Genomic DNA, 14,117 nt, shown 5'->3' with positions numbered 1-14,117 from the left:
AGACAGACTGGTGGAGGCTTTAATCTAATCAGAATCCCAGTATTACCACTGGATGGAGACAGATGGTGACAAAATCCAGGGCAACATTTTCCTGCTCCAGGGGTGGGAGGGGAAGGGGACCGAGGGAAGCAGACGAAAAATATAGAGTTAACTTTACATTTTTAATGATATTAAGATATTAAGCCAACAGCCATAAACAGTTAATCATGATCTGCCATAGCCAGGCACCAAAAACTGAACTGACTGACCGCTCACACCTGGGTGGGGCAATGTTTAGAAAAGTATGAGACCACTACAAGATGGCAAGGTGAACTGGCCATGGAAATAAAGCAAGCCCACCAGGTGCCCCCAGGCAAAGTGCCAGATTACATCTCCCACCACATGGCCTGAGGACAAGATGGCATCAGGAGGGCGTGCATTATTTGGGACACAGAACTGCCACAACATCTCACCTTTAAGGTGTTCAGTGAGCCCATCCAGAAATGTACCACCAGTGCCACTGGATTCCAGCCAAGAGCCCGGCCAGAGAATAAACCAAACAGTGACAGAGGATAATCTGAGGGCCAAACCCTGAAGACCATGATGAAAGTCAGCACTGGGGTGGGCACTGGCAGTGTTCTTTTAATTTTTTTATTGTAGCAAAAAATTTAATTAGAATAATTTCTTTCTTTCTTTTTTTCTTTCACAAACATATGTTAAATTAATTTAAGAGACTGTCTGTCGGGCTTTTTTTATTTTTGTTTACAGATTCTACACTATTAAGTTTTGAATGAGTCTGATATATAAAATTAATTTAACAAAAAATATATCAAACATATTCTTTAAGAAAAAATATTTAATATTTAAATTAAGTCAATTCATTTTCATCTTCGATTATTAAAACTAACTTACCCTTACTACTAAACTTACACACTACACTCACAGAACTACATTTCCCAGCATTACCTTGCACCTCAAGCTCTAGTATCGCGATATTATCTGAAATCCTTTGCGTTGTATCGCGAGATCAGCTTCCTGCTGTCTAGTACAGCACTAAAAACTGTCAGTGAGGTTAGAGGGGGTAAGAATTCCTCAAATCGGCGACTGCCGTTCAAACAGCGGTGTGAATGTCCAAATCTGTGCTTCGGTGTTATTACAAACGTAGCGTGTGACACTGAGGAGAAAAACGGCAGCGTCCTCATCCAAACTGTACAGGCCAACAGTCTCTGAACTAGATCACACAGTGCTGTAACACAACGAGCAAATGGCGTTGAAAAGAATCCAGAAGGTGAGTCTGTGTGCATTGTGTGGATCCCATAGCCTCTCAGCCTCCTGCTCGTCATCTTCTAATGTTGTTGTGATGTAAAGCAGTCGCACTTTTCTCATTTTGTCCCTATCTGGTCAAGACAAAGACGGATCAATGGTGGATGCATGCAGTGGAGAGACGCACGGTGTCTTTCTTATCATTACAGATTCACACACATGCTGTTATAAACAGTCACTTAGAGACAGGCGGATAATTGTGAGTGTTTGTTTAGCGCGATATATGTGATAGACAACTGCTATTGTCGTTATGCAATGTTGCAGCGTAAGGGTCTGTGTGCTAATAACGCATGATTTGGGGGTTGACAGGTGCTGTTGTGACATATCTGTGGTAAGAAGGTGCGTGGGCGCTGGAAACATTGTTAAATTGTATCTTTTCTGTTGTCGGTCATCATGAATGAGCGAAGCGCCGCTGGTGCGCATGCGTGATGGCGACAACTGCTCTCGAGCTGCCAAGCGCTGAACCGCGGTGTCAGTGTGTCCATATATGGCTCGGCAAATAGGGCACTAGGACAGCGGAGGGTATTTTTAACAGATTCACCACCCTGTCCGCATAACCAGCGACTTTAATCAGAAAAAGAATCACTTCGAGTCTGTGTATCTCTTTCAGGCATTCCGTATTTTTGAGTGTTTTATAAAAACGATTCCAGTTCTGTCATTCTTTAATCACCCTTAAGGTTTTTTTTTTTTTTTAAATGAGTAGAAATCGGAAAAAAAAAACTTTTTAATGACCTTTGAATGAAAAAAAATAATAATAATTTTGACTTGCGCGCTATATTCAGATTTTTTTTATGTAAAGGAACAGTCCATAATTTAAAGACAGTTCATCCTAAATTAAAATTATCATCATGTACTGATCCTCAGGATGTTCAAACCTGTATGAAGTTCTTTCTTCTGCTGAACACATTATATATTTTGAAGAATGCGTGTATACAAATCTTTTATAGTCCTCCTTGACTTCCATTGTGTTTTTTAAGTTTTTTTTTTTTTTGGTCATACTGTGGAAGTCAGTGGAGTACATTAACTTCTTGATTACTCATATTCTTTGAAACATCTTTTGTGTTCAGCAGACGAAATAATGGCATAAATGTGACACAAAAGCGGTGGTATATCTTCAGACTCTGAATAAACAGCTTATGTTAAAGATTATCTCAAGACAAGTACTTGCATTTTGTACAATATTAATGTCCTTTGAGTATAATTTTTGTGTGACTTAATTGCTATAATAAACACGAAAACCGATAATTCACCTAAGATCATGAAAAAAAAAACCTTAAAGGAAACAAGAATGCTCAAACAAGTATATTTCGTAACAAGGTTTGCATGGGTCAGTGAGTATGTATTTAGAATAATGTTAAAATCATTGAATTTTAATAAATTGATTATGCTCTTGGAGAGCCCCGCCCACACACTCTTCTGATTGGCTGTAATTTTAACGTGGGCAGATACATGGACTTGTACTTGGAATCCTTTCGCAGCGCAACTGTTTAGTATATTAGGATACTTCGCAGTGTGATTTCTACAATTTCCGTTTCTGTCCCTTTAAGGTCTGAGAAGTTCTGTGAAATAATGCACATGTTCATCTATTCATAAAAAATATTGGATGCACATTTTAAGATATTGTATAAAAATGCATACAGACCCATGGATGACTAATGTTAGATAGACGTTTAACTTGTGCCGAATGTTACATCAGCAAAGCCTCAACAACAGATCAACAATAGACCGTAAAAGCTCCGCCCCTTTAAAAGAAGCACAGATGTAACACAGTATTTGGTGTGTGTTGTGCTGCTCCTGCCAGAGCGTGTTTTATAAAGATCAGTCTTGTGCAACGATCATGTTTACGATATCAGAAATGAAAACCTGTTTATTAGGGATGCACGATATTGGATTTTTGCCGATATTCGATATGCCGATATTTTCAAAATAATTTTGGCCGATGTTGATACCGATATCGATATATATACAAATATATACTGATATATTTAAACTTTAATTTTACTGAAGAGAAATCCATGTATCTCTTCTGTACTGATTCTACCATAAATTTATTATTTTACAAATGTAGACAGACATTCACATCTGAAAAACAGGTCAATTATTTCACTTGGAGAATATCGGTTTGGCTCATCGGCAGAAATATTCATATCGGCCGATACCGATAATGGTCATTTTAAGCTTTTATCGGCCGATACCGATATTGTGCCGATATTATCGTGCATCCCTACTGTTTATGTGTATTTAAGCATGTAAGCATAATGTAATAGCATGTTTGAATCATGATATATATATAAGATATATAGTATGCCTGTCCCTAAATTCAGCATATAGTTTTTTTTGGGCAGATAGTTTGAGGGGTGGTTCGTTAAAGCCATTTATTGTGTTTTTTTTAGTGTGTTGAGAGTTAAAGTTATTGAAAGTGCTGTCTGTGAACAGCTGACCGCTCTGCATCTATCTTTAGAGAGGTGTTTTCAGACGCTGTGAGTCAGAGAGCAACTTCTAGCAATACAAACAGCTGCTCAAGAGGTGAATTACAGAGGTGACATGGCCTTGAGAAAGAGAGATGAGATATTTCAGGTGATTGATTCAGAACAGTTACAGAAATGCACCCGATGCCAAATACTGAGCCACACTGTGTACAGGAAAGAAGTTGGTGTGCGACTGTGATGTAAATATTGTCCAGAGCTTGTACAAAAAGAAGTAGAGATAAGGTTTCTATAATTCAGATGAACATTGTAGCAGCAGTTGTTGAGAGACCGCTGTAAGACAGAAACTTGTTCAAATGCCTGAACAAATTTGAATTTATTAAAGCATTTATAAAAATACACATCAGTGAAACTCATGAAACATATCATTAACATAATTTAACCCCCAATTTTACCCTTAAATTAAATTAAAATAAGTTAGTGCAGTTTCAAATATAATGTATATCTACCAATTCATTCTGCGAGGATGCAATAAATTGACCAAAAGTGACAATGAAGACATTTATAATGTAATTTTATAATTGTTTATAATTATTAGTAATGAAAATAAATGCTTCAAAACAAAAAGTAACCCAGTTTGCACCCCAAAATATTAAAAGAATATGAACTAATATGAAATGTTTCTTCAGCATAAAATCTGCATATTGGATGTTAAATAATAAATTACATTAAAAAATACACATATGTGTGTGTGTGTAATATATACATATATACATTTTTTTTTTTTCATTTGGAAAATCACACAGATACATTTTCAAATTTTGAAGAACGTAAGAGATTATCTTGTAAAAGAGGCCTGTCTTCCACAGCTGATATTTCTGTACACCCTGGTATTTCGAGTGGCAGCCTTTGTGTGTACAGCCATACTTCACTCTCAGAGCCGTTTGTGAGGCGCTATGAGACGACTGCGGTAGCGCTGGTTGTGCTGGCAGTGCTTCTGAATCTCAATATGGAAACAAACCTCAGAGCCAGAGCATTAGGAATATGTGTTGGCAACCACGTTACACTAACATGAGCCAAAATCTGTTTTTAGAAAGCATTTTGAGTAAATGAAGTATCCTGGTGCTGATAACATTTTGATCAGACCCAGAATCCTATGTGTTACTTGTGTCTTTTATCAGTTTTCACTGAAGTACACTTAATACACAAATAATCAAGGTTATTGCACAAAAAAGCAGTTTTCCATGACCTGGCCATGTTGTTTCCCTCAGGAGCTGACAGACCTACAGAGAGATCCACCAGCTCAGTGTTCAGCAGGTCCAGTCGGAGAGGACTGTGAGTATACGAGGAACCAGAGAGTTATAAAAAGTTACTGTTGGTACATTTTTGTCAGATTACTGGTTAAATATAGAGATATTCGCATGTGTTCACCCTAGCAGTTATTCAACTCTAACAACCATTCTCAGCACACATTGGATCAGTTCTTGCTCTGCTTCAATACTGCCGGTTGATTTTATATCATCAATCATGTTTTTCAGTGTTTCACTGGCAGGCAACAATAATGGGGCCGGTAAGCAGCTGTTTTTTCTGTCTTATTCTTTTCAAATTACAGGGTTCCCACAGTCATGAGATATGAGGGAATTGAACAAAAATATATAAATGATGGAATAAAAATAAATAAATCAATGCACTAAAGATTAATACAACATTTTAAAATCTCATGGGGAAATCGTGTAAATTCATTAGTAAGAAATGTGTGGTAATAGGGATAGTTCACAAAAAAAATGAAAATGTTCCCATTATTTTCTCACTCTCAAGCCATTGTAGATTTATATAACTTTCTTCTTTCAGACGAATACAGTCGGAGTTATATTAATAAAAATGTCCTGGTTCTGCCAAGCTTTATAAAGGCAGTCAATGGGTGTTGAGATTTTGAAGCCCAAAAAAGTGCATCCATCCATCATAAAAAGTGCTCCATACGGCTCCGGCTTCTGATGTGATGTGTTTGTGTAAGAAAAATAGCCAAATTTAAAACTTTATAAACTGTAATATCTAGCTCCTGCTAACTGTCATACACATGTTCATTAGAGGTGTAGTGTAAGCTCCAGTGAAAATACGCTAGTCTCGCGAGCGCCAAGTTTTGTTTACAGCCAATTCTTCTCTTGGTTTATATCGAAATCCTCCGACATTTTTCTTTCCAAATCCTCGTTTTGTACTTCTAATTCATGACCAATGGTTTTGTTTTGCTCTCTCTGCTAACTTGTGTTTGTTTGTTTGCTGGTTTTATTTTTTATTTTTTGCCATGAAAATAGCCTAAGATGCTGACAGGACATTAAATAAATAAATACTACTGCTACTCTCCTCTGTGCTTCCTGGTTTCTTCACTTCTCAACAGAGCTTACGATACGACTACATCATTGGTCTTCCTCTGAAACGCCACTCTCTCATGAACGCGAGCACGACTGTTAGCGGGAGCTAGAGATTACAGTTTATAAAGTGATAAATATGGTTAAAAAAAAATGCATCGATTCCCTTAAAAAAGGTCTTTATTAACCCCTGGGGTGAAAAGTGTCAAGCACTTTTTATGATGGATAGATGCAATGTTTTGGGCTTAAAAATGTTGACATCCATTCACTGCTATTATAAAGCTTGGAAGAGCCATTTTTTATATATAACTCTATGTACACCTAGGGTGGCTTGAGTAAATCATGGGGTAATTTTCATTTTTGGGTGTACTATCCCTTTAAGAAAGGTTTTTAAATTCCTTAAAAGGGACGCTTCATACCTTTGTCGCATTTTATTTTCTGCTAGAGGTCCACTTACATGTTAATGAAAGGTTGCTTGTAGTTTAGTGAAATAATCAGGTTACTGTACCTTTAACACTGCTATATGTCACTAGCATCTGTTATTTTCTGAGTGGCGGATCTCCACATGAAATCACAGTAAACACATTTTGTAGAATGTTATATTTTTTAATTAATCTGTCCTTATCATACATACAGTATAAATATTGGCTGTTTTGTGATAGTTGCAGACACTACATGCATACTTTAGCAAAGCTGTGTTCTTGGTTTTTAGAATGACAGTCCATATCAAGGAGGGGTTTTCTTCCTCACCATTCATTTCCCAACAGACTACCCCTTTAAACCACCAAAGGTCAGTTGCTTTGCGAGATTAGACAAATGCAAATGTACGTGACGGCTTGCCATGCTGTGATCAATATTCTCTGCTTTGATTGACAGGTCGCATTCACAACAAAAATCTACCACCCGAATATTAACAGTAACGGAAGTATTTGTCTGGACATCCTGCGATCTCAGTGGTCACCCGCACTTACTGTATCCAAAGGTAAGATTCATGCAGTGTCTCAGTGCATGATAAATAAGCACTTTGTAAAAAAAAAAAAAAAATAATAATAATAATAATTGATTGCTGTATATGTATTGTTTATTGATGCAAGGATGCATTAAATTGATCACAAATGACAGTTAAGGCATTTATCATGTTAGGAAAGATGTCTGTTTCAAATAGGCGCACATCAATTTATCCTCAATAAAATTTTGCATGGTTTCTACAAAAATATTAAGCAGCACAACTGCTTTCAACATTGATAATAATAAGAAATGTTTCTTAGAACCTTCAGTACATGCTCAAACCGACAGATGATGGTTATAATTTAGGTATTATAATGTTCTGATGTGGCTTGAGCACTTGTTGGAGGGACTGTTTGTCTGTGAGTACTGTATAGTCTTGGTGATGTTGTCAGACTGCAGTGATTACTCTTTGTTCTAAGCAACGACATAGTTCAGATCTCTCCACAGGAATCAGTTTGTGTTATATGACACACAAACACAGGGCAGAGAGAGAAGCTCCTCGTTCCAGCAGTTCAGACGATCAGGATGCTTTGGTATTATATGTTTTTAATGTGCTCCTTTTCTTTTGTAGTCTTGTTGTCCATCTGCTCCCTCTTATGTGACCCAAACCCAGATGACCCGCTGGTACCTGAGATCGCACATACATATAAAGCAGACAGAGAAAAGTGAGTGACCCTTACATGCTAAATTTATTTTTTATTGTTCATGTAAATTTAGCTTTTTTGATCAAATGGCTATTTTTAGAAACTGCCATATAAATGAAAAGCACTTGTGGTGGTTTTCTGCTTTTATTTGACGGACGTCAAAATTATAACATAGGTGTGCCATCAGTACAAAAACAGCTTTATGTAACATTTGGGTTAAGAACAAAAGACTTGGGATGCACTGAATATTTAGCAACCAAATTTAATCGCGAAAAAGAAAAAATAAGCGAAAAGACTGAATAATATGTACCGAACAATGATGTGACACGATCAAACAGAGATGTGCGCTAATGAAGCAAACATGTCGGCAGTGTGGAAGCATTTAAAACTGAGAAAGGCACAAAGTTTATTCACCCTCAGGCCATCTAATATGTAGGGGATTTTTTGCTTTGGATAAGCAGTTTTTTTTTTTTTTTATTAAATTAATACTTTAATTCAGCAAGGATGCATTAAATTAATCACAAATGACAGTAAAAACACATATAATGTTACAAAAGTTTTCTATTTGAAATAAATGTAGTTCATTTGAACTTCATCAAAGAATCCTGAAAAAAGCACCAGGCAACACCGAATTAATACCGTATTTTCATAGTTTGGCTGGTCCTGCGACTTATAGACAAGTGCGACTTATTTATCAAAATTTATTTGACATGAACCGAGAGAAATGAACAGAAAACATTACCATCTCCAGCCGCGAGAGGGCGCTCTATGCTGCTTGGTTCTCCTGTAGTCTACACTGAAAACATAGAGCGCCCTCTCGTGGCTGGAGACGGTAATGTTTTCTCTTGTTGTTTGGTTCTAAATGAATGCAACTTATAGTCCGGTGCGACTTATATATGTTTTTTTCCTCATGAAGTATTTTTGGACTGATGCGACTTATACTCAGGTGCGACTTATAGTCCAAAAACTTAACATATCATAGTTTCTTAACATAACATATGCACAATAATGTTATTCAAGCACTCATTAATGATGTGAAACATGGATGTTTTGCACGTTTAAAGCATATAAAGTGAATAAAGTATCACACTAAATCCACTTTCTGTAAAGCATTCCTGCCCGCACTGATAAATAAAACTAAATGAAACAGAAACGTAGCTTAAATTGTTAAATTGTAACCTTTTTTTGCTCGTAGGTACAACAGACTAGCGAGAGAATGGACGCAAAAGTACGCCATGTGAGAGTGCCTGCCACTAAAACACTACAAAATCAAACGGACAGAGAAATGTGTTTTTACTTTGAACAAGAGGAGTCAAAAGAAGTGAATGTTGAGGGGAGGGGACGTCTGAACACCTGACCCTTGGAAGAGAAGCAGAAGGCGGAGGTGAGGAGGAGAGAGCCGCTGGTACACGTTGGCCGCTATGTGCTGAATCCGCTGTCATGTGATCCGCCATCACAACGGCTTAGCCTGGAAAACTCCAGGGAAACTGTAAAACCGGACAAACCTCGGGGTACCACAACCCAGGAAGTTAGACTTGTACTACTGTTAGTTCTCTTATTACTGTCGTTGTGATTTTCTCCGTGTTACTGTTGCCGTTCTTACTCTTGTCATCACTGAATGAGGGAACGTTGGGCTGAAGGTGGATTGGCGGCGAGACAGGATTGATCGTGTCTGAACCATTGCACCTTCTCTGTGGAAACCATAGTTGTCAGTGCGCTTTCATTTCTACCAGTTTGCGATAGAATGTAAAAACAATCGGGTGTCAGGAAGACCTTACTGTAGTCTCCGCCTTCCAGCTTCCTGCCGTTTCAGTGTTATCCCATAAAACACTATGAATGTGATTAGGAAAAGGTTGTGTCCCTAATGAGAAAATTAGATTTGGTTTTTAAACAAATTGTGGTCATAAATAATCTTTGAGCGACTAAGAAAAAAAAGAAACATAACACCATGTCCTGACCGGAGGCAATGCAATGAGATTTCAGCGTCAAGCGCCCCCTATAACCTCATTCCCTAATCCCCTCATTAATTCACTAATATAGTCCAATGAATGAAAACAAGTGTGCACATTTGGACTCTGAGTATACTAGCTGTTAAGTGTACATCGATTGTACGGTAGTTATAGCAGTGCATCATGGGATTGAACGAGTGAACTCAACAATGTCCACTTTGCTTTTGGACACCATAACAAATAGTGAACTTTTGTGGGTATAGGGGGCGGTTTCAGACACAGAAAAGAAAGACGTGACAAAATCACAGCCAATCAGAAGAGTGTGTGGGTGGAGCTCTCTCTGAAAGCTCACTGCTCTCTCACTGTGCAACAAATATGTAATTTCATCAAGATTAACAGTTTTAACGATATTTAAAATATATCTATCAGGCCGATACAATTTTGTTGTGAAATACTCTTGTTTTTTCTTTTTGAACGTTCTTTTGTATTTCAAGGTGTTTGTTTGTTTCAAGGGTAAATGATCTATTGTCGCTTTCATTATGGCGTTAAATTCATGCCAAAATGATAACGCAAATTACAATTTTAGGACCCACTTTATATTAAGTGGCCTTAACTACTATGTACTTAGATTTAAATTATTAATTTGGTACAATGCACTTATTGTGTACATACATGTTTTTACATTGTACTTATATTTGAAAAATATCTGCACGTAATTACATCTGTAATTAATTTCTGTAATTGCATGTATAATTACACGGTTGACCCATCCCTCACACCTTAACACACCCTTAAACTTACCCATACCACCAAATCTGTCCCTAACCTTACCTGTTTCCCACCTCGATAGCAGTAAAACAAATTAACAATACAATTTGAACACAATAAGTACATGTATTTATTTTTTTGTGTAAGTACATAGTAGTTAGGGCCACTTAATATAAAGTGGGACCAAATTTTAATATTGAACAAAACAAAGACCGGTCTAATCAGTGTCAGCCACAAGGTAGCAGAAATTGAAAAAAAAAAAAATAATAATAATAATTATACATATAATTTTTATTTTATTTTATTTTATTTTTTTATTAATAGAATCGCCTGTCGCTTATCACCATCTCTATTGATTAGGACAAAAGCAAAATGTCAAACAAACCTTTTATCTTGTGTTGCATTGCATCTCATTAGGACACAGTGTTATTTGTATTTATTAGACAAAAGTTTTTTTTTATTATTATTTGGTTACAGTTATATTTCCTTTTGACATATTGTCTATTTAACCTTGTGTCATTTTCAGAAGTAAGATTTAAGCTGGCCGTTCACACAGGACATGCCCTTGCTCTCCATTCGTGCTGTATTTCTTATGTTGCATTCGTGCAGTATTTTTAATGTTGGATTAGACAGAGTTTTGTTTATGGTTTGATGTGCAGTGCTGATTTCAAAAGAGTGGACCACTCAGATTGCTCTGGGGGCATGTTAATCATATTTCCTGTACAAATGGATAAACACATTGTCCAAAAAGTGTACATGGAAAGCTCCGTCAACCTGTTTTTAATGCAAAAACGTGTCTTATGCGAATGGCCACTTAATTGAGTTCACTTCAGCCGCATGTGCATGATATGGCAAGTATAAGTAAGTGTAAGTATTTGTTTTGATAAGTATTGTGAAGTTACTTTAGGAATCAAGGCAGATTTTTATACTCGTCTTAAAATTTCACCCAATTTGCTCGCAGAAAAAAAAAGAGGGAGCAAAAATGCTAAACGGAGGGACTTTGTGGAAAAAAAAAACAAAAACAAATGCCACCACTTCTGCAAAACGTGATGATGCCTCTTTCAGATGTGCAGACAATGGGCACGTCATAGCGTATGAATGCAATATTTTTCGTCTGTTAAGCTTTTATCTATTCTACAAATCTGTCTGCAAGAGTGTAATCCTTAATACTCTTTAGGTACTCTTGTTCCTGTAGTCGCTAATATTACTAACGTTTGACAGAGTAGGTGGTACGTTTGATGTATGACCAGCGCAGGTGCTGGACTCAAGTTCTTCTACTGTAAATGAATTTCTGTAAACGCACTCATTAACTCGTGGCTGCCTATTTAGAGGTGGATGATCAAGATGTTTACACGGAGCAGAATGAACAAATCTTTCTTCACTCGTCTGAACTGGAGCTCGGGGGGGTTGGGAAGCCACTTCTCAAATGCTTTCCGTCGGGAAAGAAGTGTGAACATCTCCTCACTCTCACCTCCTGGTGCTGCTCTTCACAAGCCCACGGCTCAAGAATCCCTGAAAAGGGCTAAATATCGCCAGAATTATATTTAGCACCATATATGTGTACTTTCACCGAAGGGTATTGATATTTTAAGCTTTGGATATGCTTTTAGAGAAATAGTTTACCCCAAAATGTGAATTGTGCAATCATTTACTCACTTTTCCAAACAGAATTGATGACAAATTCTGTTATCATTTACACACCATCATGTTTTCCAAATCCAACCAATGATTTTTCTCTGTAAACCATAAAAGGAGATATTTTGAAGTATGTTCACGCTGCTGTTTTCAATTCAATTGAAAGCAGATGGGAACCATAAACTTTCAAGCTTCCGAACTCAAATTCTAGTAAATATTTATTGGAAAACTTTGCTATTTTTGCTTGACAGCTGTGCTCCCCATTAACTTTAATTGTGTGGAAAAGTGCAGCGTGAACATACTTGAAAATATCTCCTTTTTTGTTTTACAGAGAAAACTCATTGGTTGGATTTGGAAAACATGATGGTGTGCAAACGACAATATAATTTTTTTTCTTCCTTCCTTTTTTTCTTTTAAATTGAACTGAATGTAAAACTTTATGCCAACTTCTCCTAGCTTTGATTCAAAGACTGATGATACTGTCTTTGTATCAGCAAATATTTCACTACTAAATGTGGCTCACTGGTTGTGCATCTGGAAGTAGAGTTTTTGTTTAATTTATTTATTTATTTGCTATTTATTTGCCGTCTTCCAGTCATCAGCTCAAATGCAGTCAGCCTGGAATTACGAGTTGCTTCGTCTGAAGCAGCCGGTCGAGTTGCAACCCTGTTTGAGATTGTGCTAAGGCAGTATAGCATGCTTTGCACTCTGGTAGGCTGCCACCTTTTCTTTCCGCAGCTATTTGCAAGATATCAGGGATATTTTTTTTTCCATTCTCTCACCTCCCCCAAGACCCTCAATAAAACCTTAGCCTTAACCATCAATGTATCTGCAACTGTACTGTACTGTTTGCTTTGTTTTTACTGTTGATTGGTACTGTACTACTTTGTGTAGCACATACACACGTACACAGAGCCATAAAGACCTCTCCTGCTAACCGTTTGTGCTAGAAACCCTTGTCATTGAACCAGCTCTCTCCTCAGACTCAGTACAGCTGAGACTAGCCTCCAAGGTGTCAACTTTAGTGAATAAAGCTCCTTTTGTTTAATACATTCTCTTGGATTTATTGTACAGGCAACAGCACAGACATTCAGATTTAACTCTTTATCTACTGCACCGACAGAATTCACATATTAATTATATTTTATTGTGTAATGGACAAATCTCTCTCTCTCTCTCTCTCTCACTCACTCTCTCTCTCTCACACACACACACACACACACAATTAAGTAGTTTTTAATTGTATTGTATTTGTTTATTCCTGTGATGCAACGCTGAAATGTCTGTATCATTACTCTACTTCAGTGTCACATATTTGATGATCAAGAAACATTTCTCAATATTATCAGTGTTAAAAATGGTTGTCCTCCTTAATATTTAAAGCATAAAATACTACCAATTGCAATTTTTGGGGCAGAGAAAACAATACATAAATAATTAAATCAAAATTTCCAAAGATTTATATTTGGTCTGAAGAAGGAGAAAAAACTGAAAATTCTAACACTGATAATGGTTGAAAATAAAGAAAATTAATATTTTAAACCATAGCATACTACCATTCAAAATGTTTGGGTAAATAAAAGAAAATAATAATAATTCCAAAGATTTATCTATTTAAAAATGGCCTTTGCCAATCAGAAAGTTATCAGAAAAAAAAAGAATCTGACAATGTTGAAAATGGCTGTGTGGCTGCATTTTTTTTATTATAATTATATGTATATTTCTATTTCAGACCATCCCTTGTTTTAAGAAATAAAGGCAGAAATGTGATGTTTTTATAAAACGATTTGTTTTTGTCAAAACCTTTTATCACTTGAAGTGTAAAGTCGTTTAAATGGTAATTTTATGGTTTAGGGACGCTAATACTAACACTCAGTCTCATTTAGAAATGTGTTAGTAAGTAATGACGTCCATGTGCGCCTCTCGCGCTGTCCAGCAGATGTCGCTGCCGCTTAATTTACACTATTCTACTACGACGAAGGCTCAGTTGCCTGACAACCTTCAGAAGTCGCGTAACCT

General features: G+C 36.8%; 1 protein-coding gene across 1 annotated transcript; it reads left to right on the top strand.

Annotated features, from left to right (window-relative positions):
* The first annotated feature begins 999 nt into the window (after positions 1-999).
* ube2d4 (ubiquitin conjugating enzyme E2 D4) lies at positions 1,000-13,150 on the top strand. The gene is made up of 7 exons (XM_026269711.1): positions 1,000-1,267; positions 5,000-5,063; positions 5,267-5,298; positions 6,807-6,884; positions 6,971-7,076; positions 7,674-7,767; positions 8,942-13,150. Exons 1-7 carry the CDS (start codon positions 1,244-1,246, stop codon positions 8,985-8,987), a joined length of 444 nt encoding a protein of 147 aa, XP_026125496.1. The 5' UTR covers positions 1,000-1,243; the 3' UTR covers positions 8,988-13,150.
* Positions 13,151-14,117: the final 967 nt, after the last annotated feature.

This window comes from Carassius auratus, chromosome 8, assembly GCF_003368295.1.
Source record: "Carassius auratus strain Wakin chromosome 8, ASM336829v1, whole genome shotgun sequence".
NCBI classification, from domain to species: Eukaryota; Metazoa; Chordata; class Actinopteri; order Cypriniformes; family Cyprinidae; genus Carassius; species Carassius auratus.
Note: the sequence above shows the minus strand (reverse complement) of the source record. Positions and strands in the feature narration are given on the sequence as shown.